Genomic DNA, 12,500 nt, shown 5'->3' with positions numbered 1-12,500 from the left:
TAGATATTCAAGATAAGGCTTTTGTAGTATCATTTTGCTGATGTAACTATCATATCTGGGTTACTCTGTAGGTACATCTAACCGTCGTCCCCATTAAAGAGCTGAGCCATCTTGCCTACTTTTACATGGTTATAAGCCCTGGGATGTGCTGATACCCAAAGAACTTCCCCTCTTCTTCACACAAATGGGCTTCTCCTAGACAGTACCCTGCTCCCATCAGCCAACCTGCCTTCGTCTTCCCACCAACTTCTTTTTACTTCATCATCCCTTCATTGCCCTGAAAGTAGGTTCGTCATTGTCTTCCTTTCATCCATCCTTCCTTCCCATTAACCCTTCAAAGTCTACAACAACTCAATGTCGTGTAACTACTTTTGCTACGTACCAGCTTCTCATTTTGATGCCATGAGTCAATAATCTTCACATAGCAATCGGTTTCATCTGTGAGGTGATCTTCCAATGCATGTTTCTTTTTTGGAATCAGCAAGTTAATCATTACTACAATGAATCAAGGTCCATACAACAACCAACCTAGCAGTAGTGCCTACATCAACATAGGCATTCTCCAGATGCTGAGTACAGTCTACCATCACGTGGCTGTATCAATGTAAAATGTTTGTTCTGCTGTTGCAAACATAAAACACATAAGGACTTGGTTAAGAATACAAGATGCTCTCTTGTCATACTGGAATAAGACTGAGCAAAAAGTCGGTAAAACAAAGTGGTGATTATACATTGGGAAGCTTCTCTTCTCTTTCAAATACAGCATCCTTGCCTCAAGATCAACAGCATCTACAGATATTCCCTGTACTGTCACACTCAAAATGACAACATCCTTCAGCTGATGTCATCCATCAGACCTTGGTTGTTCTTCCCTTAACTCAATTACCACAGCCACACTTTTTGCAACTTGGTGACTGCCAGTAACTCTACTGTAACTTGGATTAGTTGACCACAACTTGGAAAAAGGTGTCTTCATGAAGTTCAACAAGTTGGTGAATGTTGTCATTTTAAATCGGCCATGGTTCTCATCAGAGAAGGTGGTTCTTGGCTTCACAATCCACCGTCACGTCAAGTTTGGTGTCCTCGTGCACAACTCAACAGCATCAAAAGATCTCCTCTGTTATTTTGTGGGCTTCATTTAAATAACAACTTCCTGCATCTTATTTTAAGAACATCTGCCATGGTTAGCCACCATGAGATTAGTACTGGAGCCAAGCTTACTTTGTAACATACAAAAATATGCAACTCCTTATTCTGCTGTTACAAGGATTATTTGACCATAATCGGTATTAAGGCATCTGCATCTAGTTCAACAAATCTGTTCCAGCTGTTGGACTTTGCTGTTAATATTTTTATTGTCTTCACGCTTTTCATCACCAACAGGATGGTGCATTGCTTCACACCAATACTCACCCACACAGTGCCGTAAATGTTATCGTCCGTTTAGGGCAGCGTACATCACCAAATTACTAAGCTTGGTTCGGAAAAGATTACGCAACTCCGCTTTTAAAAATTTGCATAGTTTGTCGATGAGAAGGATGGAAGTGTGAAATTTGAAAGGCTTGCAAGAGTAACACTCTGGCAAGTGCTCCAAGCTGTTTGACTGTTTTGGTCATTATGGTTTAATTTGCCATGATAGTCGCCATATTAGTGATCTTTTGTATCGGTTTTGATGGGTAAGCCTTTCAGTTCATTGTGTTAAGATCTGGAGAAATTTTTAAAATGAGTTAGAAAACAAGTGTAACTAACACTTTTGTTTAAAACTTGTTAGTGTTAAGAAAAGTGGCGTGAAGGGAAAAGTAACTGTAAAAAAGTTCACCTTGGAGTGCTGCTGCATCCGTTTTTTTTTTTTTTTTAACTTTATTTGTTTAGGGAATACTTAAAGGATTTATTTCCAATTCATTAATCTTTTAGAGTAGTTTTTTGGGGAAAATAATATTGTGTTTTTCTATTCACTATATGTCTTGTACAATGTATAATTAACAAGAGGAATATTCAAAGTTTTAGTTAGCAGTATTAAAAATAGTTCAGTTGTTAGAAATTATTAACTTCGGGTTCATTAATTTGCTTGACTTTCTTCTCAAAAGCTTTATTGTTTCATTTGTTATGTTTATAACAGGTCACCACCACGCCGAAGAGGCAGATCTATGGAGGGAGACAGGCAAGTACAGTCTTTTTGATGAATTGATTGAGTGGCTGAGTGATTATTATGTCAAACTCACATTTTCCTTGATCAAATAGGTTGGCATTTGATAGTGTCAGTGAAACTCACTTTGTTTGCAAATGTTTTCCAAGGCTACAAATAACAGTCATCCATGTGTAATGAAACATAGTCAGATATTAGTCTGGCTTTTATATTATCATTATTATTGTGTTGCTGTAAAGAAGAATCTGTCTTCGTTATTTAAGCAGATCATAACCTCCTCATATGCTCTTTCTCTGTTATAATGAATCAGGTGTGTTGAAATCAATACATCTAGACTAGTAACCACAATGTTGTAATCTCAAATCCTTTTGGGGGTACTCAGTTTTTTTTTTCTGAGCAGCCTGTGTCACTAACTGAAAAAAACATCTCTCTTGTGCATTCACCAGGCTCAAAATTCACCATCACATTTCTAGCATTGCACCTATATAAGCTCATTTCAACATCCTAGTCCTGGCAGATTCAGGATGTTTATCACATGAACCGAGTTTACTGGCCTTAGCTCCCACGAGTGTCGTGTAGCTTACAGACTGTCCAACCACCCCAATTTTGTTGGGATTCTCCTGATTTTGCTTGAAAATCCCGAATCCCGACCAATATGGATCAACATGGAAAACATCATGATTTTGACATCTGTTCTGATATTTTCAATTTAATTCTTATGATACAAAACCTGCTACAAGTTAATGTTCAGAAATATCAATCTATGTTACTGGGCTCTAGGGCGGAGGCAAATACCGTAAACCTGCAGATAGATGGAGTTAGCATAGAACAATTAAAATTTATCAAATTGTTTGATGTACACCTGGACTCTGAACTTAATTTTAGTGAGCACATTAATTCTGTTTTGCAAAAAGGCTAGTCAACAGATAGGAGTTTTAAGACTTCTAGAGAATCTTATGCCTACTGATGCTAAATTACAACTATTCAAAGTTGCCATATTGCCTCACTTAACTTACTGCAGTACCATTTGGCACTTCTGCAGAGGCTCAGACAAACATAAAGTTGAAAAATTACAGGAGAGAGCCCTTAGAGTGGTTTTCAACAATGAGTCAGTCTCGTATGATGAACTGCTGGAGCTGGCTGAACTCCCTTTGCTTGTCAACAGAAGGCGTCAGAAAATTTGCAATTCTCATGTTTAAGGCACAGAAGAATCAACTTCCAAGTCAAATACTGTGTATTTAGAACATTGCTGTTTTCCTTAACAGGTGGGGAGGTGGAAGAGGAAGAAGCAGGTCTCGTAGCCCAAGGCGATTCTAACTTTCCAGAAAGGTAGTGCAAATAACATCAGCCTATGTACTATAAAATCCCAGTTGTGAGCCCCAGAATTGTTCAATTTCTTCAGCTGGGTTTGGGTGGGCTTATATATGCCTGGGGGTAGGGGGATTTAGTGGGATTTAGGGTTGGGGTTAGGGTTAAAATTAAAATTAGCGCGGGAACAGGCTCACTTGTGCCAGCTTGGGGTGGAAGAGCCGCCAGCACATCTTACCCATTCTTCTCGCCAGCTTGCGCTGCCAGTTCCTCTAGCAAAACTTCCCCTAATTCACACAAGTTGGCCTGCTCGAAGGCTATTACAAAAGTACCTTAAACAAATTATTCTGTTGTTTTTTTTTCACTGGAAATATTTTTGGTGTTAACAGTTCTCTGAGTTTCACAGTAACTATAGCTGGTCCAAACCTGCTTTTTGTAAGATTGACGTGAAAGGAAGCTTTGGGACCCATTTTATAAAACTAGACTACAGACATAATTATCAACATCATGATTTAGCAGTTTGCAATAATTATTGCAAACCGCTAAATCGTGATGTTGGTCTTAAATTTAATGCTGGACATTAACAGCAATACCCAACATTCTGTTTCATCTAACAGGCTGCAGGATTATCTCACTAGTAATAAAATGTGTGTGGAAAATTATAAGGGGGCAACAACACATACCCCAATAAGTTCAAATTCGCTCCAGACTTTGCTTTTTTTGCATGTTGTTGTAAACTTGCTAAAAAACGTACAAAAATGTATAATGCTGGGTTGTGTAGTGTATTGGCAAAAGGTTCTACAAAATTGAAGTGCAGTCAACTCTTTCTAAGTCAGACACCTCTTTTGGGACCAGCACAGTGTCGGTCTTAGAGAGATGTCCATCTTATGGAGTATCAACTAAAAGGTGTAACTAAAGGAAGGCACCAAATCTAGGTGTCCATCTTAGAGGTGTCTGTTAAATTTTGAGAGTTGACTGTACTGTACCACCAGGGCACATCCTACAATAGCTACCGTAAAATTCCAAAAATGAGCCCCTGGGCTTATATTTTTCAAAGACCCTTTTGAGGGGCTTATTTTTGGAGGGGCTTATCTACGGCGGGAAATTTGCGTTTCAAAATCGATTGGGCTAGCCTTATAGTTGGAAGTAAATTTACCGTTTTTCCTTTGTTTTACTTTCTATTTGACGGCAATTTTCCAAGTACAAGGCCCCCGGGGGGGCTTATATTTGGAGGGGCGATTTAACGGAGGGTTTTTTGCCTTACCGGTTTGGGGGGGGGGTAAATTTGGAGAGGCTTATACGTGGAGGGGCTTATTTTCAGAATTTCATGGTATGTGATGGTCTAGCTATTCACAGGGCAAAGCAAGTAACTTTCTCCTTAGTTATTTATCAAATGAACTAACCATGCATCCACTCTGCGAATTATTATACGTTTCTGAGAAACTGCCCACCTACCCCTCCCCTAAGCCAACATTAACGCTTACTTCTAACCTAGGGCAAAATGTTGGCTTAGGGGAGGGGTAGGTGGGCAGGTTCCTAGAAGCGTACAGTGGAACCCCACCTTACGGTCACGTCGGTAATAAAGACACCTCGTTATTACGGCCACTTCTTTTGGCTGCCAGGCAAAATGGCCATACAGTTTCTTGTTAAAAAAAAAAACCCTCGTTAATACGGTCACCCGTTAATACGGCCAAATTTGTGACGGTATTAACGGGTTCCACTGTATAATGATCCAAATCGCTCTTGTACATTTACATTGTTTTGTTATTATTTTGTTTTGTTGCAGATGACGACACCAAGAAGGCCTTTGCCACACAGTTTGCTTTCCAAGCATTTTTAGTGTAGTTTTTAGACTGTATGTTTTCTTCATAGAGTACATACATAACTAGCCTGTGTAGAGACATCCCCCCTCCCTCAGATTTTTCTCTGAGGGAGGGGGGACGTCTGTACACAGGCTAATACATAACTTGTTTTTAATTATTCTTATCTTTTTTGAAAACAGCAAAATAACCATTACAATTTGTGTTAACTGCAAATGGAACTACAACCCCAAACACAATATATATATGTATTTTCAGTTGATGGCAGCTGTTATTTTCGTTAAATTCTTTCCACTCCATTTTCTACAGTATTTGCATAAACACAAATTGCATTACTTGTGACCAAACAATTGCTAGAATTAAGCTTGATGCTGGTAAATGAACGTCTACCCTCAGTGTTTTGTAAGATTTATTTATTCTTTGTCCTATCAGTGCTAATAAAGTTGTTACTTGAACTGGAAGAGTGAATGGAGTTAAAAGGAAATCATACTTCAGATGGAGAATCCGTTATCTACAAATGGGTTAATAAAAGAAATGGTTTTCAAATGAAACTTTTTTAATGTTAACTGGCTCGACCGTTTTACTGTCTCAACTTCAAATAGTTGTTTCATAAATGCAGCGAGTCTCTTCACAGTCCTTGTCATTCAGGTCTGTTGAGTTGTTCCCTTCGCCGCGCCGCCGACAAAAGAACCACGAGAGAGCAAAACACGCGGTGGTAAGAAATCTCACCGCCAATGAAACTCCTAGCACTACCTTCGCTAGTCCAATGTGGTCGTACTCCAGGCAATATCCCTGTTTTCCGCACCTGCAATGAAAAAAGTTTCACTAAGGTGTTCTTAACCTCTCTTACCCGTTTTTCTTTTCTTCTCACTCTCTCACTGCTGTGTGGGTTGATTTGTCACTTTGTTTGCCACTTCGACAGAGCTTGCGTGAGACGGGATCAGATCTTTTGGCTCGAGGGCAGTTCACTTTGACTTAAGTAGATTCGCCCGGTGTATTTGTCATTCTTGAAAAATGGAATAAGCGTGGAAAGTCACAGTGACCGCATATGTGGGTCAACAGCCTTTTCCAAAGAAATTCTCTTTGAAAAACCCCAAAGTTTGCAAAGAATATATGGGCTCATTAATGTTTTGCCACCGAGCAATTTTGCAAATTTTTATTGCTGCTAATCCTTTGTTCTGAATCACAAAGAGCTGGAACTTGCACAAACTGTTCAAATTAACCAGCTCTTTCAACTTTTGAACCTGATTTGTGTATACGGAGACTTCTTCTATGGGCTAACCCGTATGCTAGTGAAAAAAAAATTTAAATAACGACGTCGGCAAGGATTCGCCTGAATACCATTTGAAGGCCATTGGAATGGTCAGACAAGACGAACCTTTGTAGCGCAGAACAGCGTGCGAAGTAGGGACTTGCACGCATGCGCAAGGTACCAGTGCCGCGAGACTTAAGCGCGTCCTCATTTTTGATTCTAATTTCCACCTGTAGCCTGAAAAATCTGCCTAATGTGATTCTAAAATGACAAAACGAGAGCTGACGACTAAGGGCGATAGTTACTTTGAGCTCCATAGAATACACGTTTGGTCTATTAAGGCTCCATATACGATGGGGCCTGGAATGGCTCCCAAAACTCTCATAAGGGTCATCTGGTGTCCTAGCGCGTATGACTCTTGGGCCTTTGGTACACTCCTGAAAAGTGAAAAAAAAAAGGAAGACCGTTGAAACCTAACACAATGACCCACAATGATGAAAACGTACAGTCTAAGAACTACAGTCTAAAATCTTCGTTGTCTTATTTTCATGTTGAATTTCAGGTTTCACGCAGCGAAAATGTCGACTCTGCTCGCAGGGTAGTTCGCTTCTCGCTTCTATAAAATATTTACTGTGAGAAAAATACTGCAATTATCCGCTGACCACCACGCAGGCGTGACCGCTTTGCAACATCGTTTCTTGGTACCAGGCCTCGTCTCTTCCACCCCCTATCACCACCACCACCACCACCACCCTCTGATTAAAACTATGGGGAACTCGTGAATACGTTGTTTAGAAAATAGAGAAGTCAGTGTCTTATTTTTCTTCCTGGTAAGCCTAACACAACTGAGAATAAGTACACACCCCTTTACTGCATACCCTCTGTGGCCTATTAGATAGGTATGACGAAAACCAGTCAAGCGTTGCACCCTTCAGACCATTCGCCATTTGTCTATCTCCCATAATACACCTTGTTTTGCCCCCAACATTTGGCATAAGCTTTCTCTTTTATTTCTCTTGGGACCACTGTAATACCCAGGAGAAATAAAAAACAAAGGTTACACAAAGTTTTGGGGGCAAACAAGGTGTATAGTGGGTGATGTCAGGAGCCCATGACAGCAAGAAATGCAAGAAAGTTATCAATGTGGAATGAAGAAAGCAAAAACGTGACTGAGTGAAAAGCTTGGCAGCAAGGTTGAATCTGGGGTGTTTCTTCATAGAGGAAATGTTAAAAAAATATATTACTACAAACAGTGCAAACCTCAAGGTGACAATCAGCGCAGGAGTATAATTTAAAAACGTTAGGAATACTGTCGCACAGATGAGAGTCAAAAACAAAGTGAACTTGACCCTGCATTCAACCAGACAGATGCCTTTATTCACTTCTCCTGGGAACTGACCGATATCTGCCAGGCAGTTACAGTTAGAGTACGACCAGGAACCAGTCTGAAAAAAAATTTATGGGTGCCTTAATATTTATGGTCTTAACGTGACGGCGTCCAACTAGAAAGCTCTTACTCCTTTTGGACGCTGTACACATACGTACATCATCTCTTTTTAGCTTAATAATTACTTATCATCTGTTTTGTTTTCCTACTACTTGTATACAACTTGTAAATGCCTTGTATAGTGTAAAATAGAGAATTGAATTGAACTGGTGTCACTTCCTAGCTTCAGCAATCGTAACGGGTCATGTAACGTAGCAGCTGCTCGGAAGAGAAGTCACCAATGGTGCCTAACCCTGACCCCAAACAATACTGAAACAATTGGAAGAATGACATGTCATTGTTTTCTGCCTCCAATCAGGAGAGACCTTACGAGCAGCTCCTACACAACTGATCGTAACAAGTCCTCAATTATTAGCATAATTTTTTTTTCGTGATTTTTAAAATTTTCTTTAAACGAGTTGTACCTTATTTTGGAATGAATAAACCGTTGTGAATACACTTGTCAATATATTAAAGGTACGGTACCTGAGTTTTGTTTGCGATCGTGCACCCTGCGTGGCAAGGTGAAAAATAGGTCAGCGACCCTCCGCACACAGGGGAATAGCTTACCCCACTGCAGTTACAGGCTTGGTTACAAGGTGAAGAAAGCTGGGGCGGGCCCGGCGAGCTGTACGGAAGAAAATACCGTATTTCCTGAATAATAGCCGGGGGCGATTATTATTTGTTTCGCATAAAAGGGGGCGATTATTTGAGGGAGGCGATTATTTCAAATATTATTCACTGGAAGTCGTACCCTAAATATTTTGTTTTATTATCCCATTAAATTAAATAATGATTACATAAAGTAAACTCGGCTTTTTTAAAAGTGTTCCAAATTTGGTTCCTTGATTAATTTTCAATGTCAATATCCTCGGCGTCAGAGCTTGAATCGTCAATGATCAGTTTTGCTGGATCAGACTCCCCTTCACCTCGACAGGGAGGGTAGAAAAGGAAGAGAAGATGGCGAGAGGGGTGATGGGCGATTATTCGAGGGAGGCGATTATCTTATATATTTCTGCTTAAGGCGGGGGAATATTTTTGACGGAGGGAGGCGATTAATCGAGGGACGGCTATTATTCGAAGAAATACGGTAACTGAAATAAAATATCTCTATCTGGGATTAACAATTGCTTTTAGAAAATAAAAGAAATATTTTGTTTGAGAAGTAATATACACCCATTGCAAAAATGGCTGCCAGATTAATATTCTTTTGTTTAAATTAAAAGTAGCCCAACTAACCTCGCTTGAGATAAGGTATTCTTTTGAATTTTGTACTGGGGAACGGGGCTAGTTAGGCTTATTTAAATTCAGACAAAAGAATATTAATCTGGCAGCCATTTTTGCATTGGGTGTATCAAGCATTCGACACAGTGTCTCGTCTCGGTATTTCATCTGGTGATGAAACTGACTGCGTCTGATGCTTGATAGATCACTTGAAGTTTGACGATGTTAAAGGGAAACGTAAGGGAGTCTGGCCAAGGAGAAGACAGAAGAAGTATGAGAAATGACAAATAAAGGAAATAAGACCTTTTACCTTTTTTCATACGATGTGTTCACACCAGGAATGGATGGTGTCTCGCATTTGATATACATCAAGGTGGTAAGGAGAAAACCAAGTAACGAGACAATAAAACACATCCTGGCGGAGTGAGTCGTGTTTAATTTCAGGCGTTTGTTTATGTATGACCCTGAAAAAAAAAACAACAACAACAGCGTACGGACATACGTTTCACGTCTTCTTGCAAGAAGAAGGCTTTTCGAATTCCACCTCCTACTTTAATTTTTAATTTGACTCTACTGTAATTTATAAAACAAATGAGTGCGAGCGAATGAACAATACCTAAACTAAAAGTCAACAGCAGATAACCAACGACCCTTTCCAAGATACTAGAAGCCCATAGTCAGAAGTGTGCAACTCCCATACTTAGCCTATGCAACGGCGTTTTCATAGATCAAGTTATTCTTAGCATCATTTTGAAGCACTTTTTCTCGCGAAAATGAAAGCACAGTTCCGTATGCGTGCATAAATGCTATCAAAACATTCGAAACACTATTTTCTAGCCTAAGGTGTTTGATGACTGATTTGTACGACTTACTTCAGTCATATCGATCTGAAAATAAATTGGTCCATGAAAATGCTGTTGCATGGACACAAGGGAGTTGCTCGCTCTTCCTCCTGATGACGCCAAAAAACGTCCGGTTTAGTGCACATTGAAGAGGTCTGGAAATCCCCAGACTACAAAGAGCCTCGGTCAAAACAACCGGCAAAACAGGCTGTTCGGTCTGAGACAGTTGATGCCGCGCGGACAATATTTGAGGCACTACGGTGAAAGATAAGAAAACAACGTTCAAGACTCACCGGCCAAGTTTCCGAAGAAAGCGGTCGGAACAGTAATTAAGCCATAAATTAGAGCTACGTTTCTTGCTCCCAGATAAAACTGCGTTTCTACGACTTTCGGCATAAAAGCTCCACCGGCTGAGATTAGAAAACTTTCCAGGCACGTCCCGATAGTGATAAAAAGGAATGGGAGGTTTGAATAGACCAGTTTCGTTGCTTTAGGAAGATCCTTTAACTTATAGAAGCCAGCCTCTTCTTCCTGGGATTCAAAATCGTACGCCAAGTCAGTAAAAGTAATGTATATTCATTTCTGAATCTCAATGGTAGACATAGAGGGGTCTTGAAGAGGGACAACAGGTTTCTGATACTTTAAATTGAGTTTGGCACCACTTCAAGCCTCAATATGTCAGTAGTTTTACAAATCTTGAAAATCTGAAGAAGACCCAGCCTTTTAACTTATAAAGTGGTGCATGGAAAATGTTCGCAGGAGAGAGTAATGAGACAGAGAAGGAATCCCGATCGAAAAATGATAAAACTTCTAACATTTGATATCTTGTTTTCGCCAGCAGGACATTCTCGCTAAAACTCGTAGTAGAATGACGACGGCTACCACATTTTCTCTCCAAAATGACGCTGGTTCTGGCGAGAGCACTCTCGTACTCGTAGTCGCACTCGTCTTTTAGAATCTAAAGTTCTCTAATTTAAGAGGCTGTAAATAAAGGTAAGTATAATTCCTGGGACGTCCGCAAAATTTAATCGATTTTTTGAAACGTCATCAAGTCCACGTGCGACTGCCTTAAATCAAAGAATACAGAATATTGTTATAGTAGCCTACGTTGTAGCCGGCCCACGCATTATGACGACTGATGTACGGCAAAACTGCGCGGTAATACAGCAAAAAATTAAGAAACACGGTTCTCCTATATTTGCTGCCGCTAATTCAAGAGAGAGAAAGGGGACTTATTTCCAGTTTGGCCTGCCGAAAGAAGAAAGAAAGCAACGGTAACACATATCTTACGTCAAAATATTGTCTTGACGTGCGTTTAACATGACTTCAATAGAACATACCTTACTTGTCTTTATTTCCATCCTTTCCCTTAACTTTTTGGTCAGCGGGAACTCCTTTGGAAATCCTAGCAACCAAACACTCCAAAAGATGCAGATCGCACCAAATATGATAAAGCCGAGCCACCAGTTTCCCACCCAACCCTTGTCGCTCCTTGTGAGTGTAGTCTGGACTCCAAGTTCCACAAATATTGAAAGAAACAGGGAGATAAAAACAAAGCCCAGTGCAGCTCCTGTAATAATAATGTTTAAAGTCAGCCAACAAGTGACCAGCATAACTATTTTATTACGTGGAGGCAGCGTGGCCAAGCAGCTGAAGCGCTGTAATCGCAATCGGGAGGTCCTGGGTAGTCAAATCCCTCTCTGATTGCTTGTTTTATATTCTCGGTAGGCCCCGAGTTCAACTCCTCGGAATTAAAATTCCAAATGGTCGGACACTTGTTATGTGTATTCAAATTATTTGTTTCTGTCCATATTTTTGGGCCACAATACAAAACACTGCATTACCAGAAATTATTTAAAATTATTTAAACCGTGTTGAATTTTTACAGCTCTATAAGTGCTGTAAGTGTTATAATAAAGAAATATTAGACCGTATGCCGGGCACCAACCTTACTTTGGAAAACTGTTACATAACTTGGGGTTGATTGCCACTCCCACGTAATTTTTCCGCGCTAAGATTTACGAGCGTAATTGAAATGGAGGCAATGTATATGAGTAAGGCCACGCGTAAACGTTGTAGTTGAGAAAAGTTCTAAACTAGGCATGTGAAACAGGGTACCATTTGTCACCAGAAGGTATATGAAGGGGGTACCTGGCTTTTCTGTTAAAATGTTATATATACAGGTACGGGGTTAGACCTCGGGGCAGAACCTCCCCGTATAAAACGTTGTTGAGTAGCCCCTTGGGTTCATAGCTACTTACCAGCTATACCACTTGCTGCAAATATACCCACGTACATTGGTGAAACCTTTGCTTTGACATTTTCATCCAAATAAGGAATTCCTAGCGCATACATTGGAGTACAGCCGCAGCCCATTACGACCATTCCCAGAATGAATAGCGCGTAGTAAAGGCCGTTGCCG

The 12,500-nt window shown here is 40.2% G+C and overlaps 3 protein-coding genes across 4 annotated transcripts in view; 1 reads left to right on the top strand and 2 right to left on the bottom strand.

Moving 5' to 3' along the window:
- The window catches only part of LOC140953134 (probable splicing factor, arginine/serine-rich 6), a 9,875-nt gene extending 4,140 nt beyond the window's left edge, over positions 1 to 5,735 (top strand). The window contains exons 3-5 of one of the 2 annotated variants that reach the window (XR_012167446.1): positions 72 to 1,676; positions 2,120 to 2,161; positions 3,412 to 3,475. Coding sequence is in view for 1 of the 2 variants with exons in the window: in XM_073402635.1 (XP_073258736.1) it covers positions 2,120 to 2,161; positions 3,412 to 3,463 (94 nt within the window). In the remaining variant the exon portion in view is untranslated. Of the gene's footprint in view, positions 1 to 71; positions 1,677 to 2,119; positions 2,162 to 3,411; positions 3,476 to 5,240 lie in introns of those variants that run through there. The other variant, XM_073402635.1, reaches the window with a different exon arrangement.
- Positions 1 to 12,136, bottom strand: part of LOC140953133 (endoplasmic reticulum resident protein 29-like) — a 20,225-nt gene extending 8,089 nt beyond the window's left edge. The window contains exon 1 of the mRNA XM_073402634.1: positions 12,132 to 12,136. The gene's annotated coding sequence lies outside the window, so the exon portion shown is untranslated. The remainder of the gene's footprint in view (positions 1 to 12,131) is intronic.
- Positions 5,790 to 12,500, bottom strand: part of LOC140953245 (solute carrier organic anion transporter family member 4A1-like) — an 11,682-nt gene continuing 4,971 nt past the window's right edge. The window contains exons 4-11 of the mRNA XM_073402745.1: positions 12,340 to 12,500; positions 11,419 to 11,648; positions 10,372 to 10,609; positions 9,547 to 9,700; positions 8,499 to 8,640; positions 7,787 to 7,971; positions 6,832 to 6,963; positions 5,790 to 6,079 (exon numbers count right to left, since the gene is read on the bottom strand). The exon at positions 12,340 to 12,500 is cut by the window's right edge and continues 112 nt beyond it. Coding sequence (XP_073258846.1) covers positions 5,869 to 6,079; positions 6,832 to 6,963; positions 7,787 to 7,971; positions 8,499 to 8,640; positions 9,547 to 9,700; positions 10,372 to 10,609; positions 11,419 to 11,648; positions 12,340 to 12,500 — 1,453 coding nt within the window. The 3' untranslated portion in view covers positions 5,790 to 5,868. The remainder of the gene's footprint in view (positions 6,080 to 6,831; positions 6,964 to 7,786; positions 7,972 to 8,498; positions 8,641 to 9,546; positions 9,701 to 10,371; positions 10,610 to 11,418; positions 11,649 to 12,339) is intronic.

The sequence above is a fragment of the Porites lutea genome, chromosome 11 (genome assembly GCF_958299795.1).
Source record: "Porites lutea chromosome 11, jaPorLute2.1, whole genome shotgun sequence".
Taxonomy (NCBI): Eukaryota; Metazoa; Cnidaria; class Anthozoa; order Scleractinia; family Poritidae; genus Porites; species Porites lutea.
This window is presented reverse-complemented; position numbering and strand designations above follow the sequence as displayed.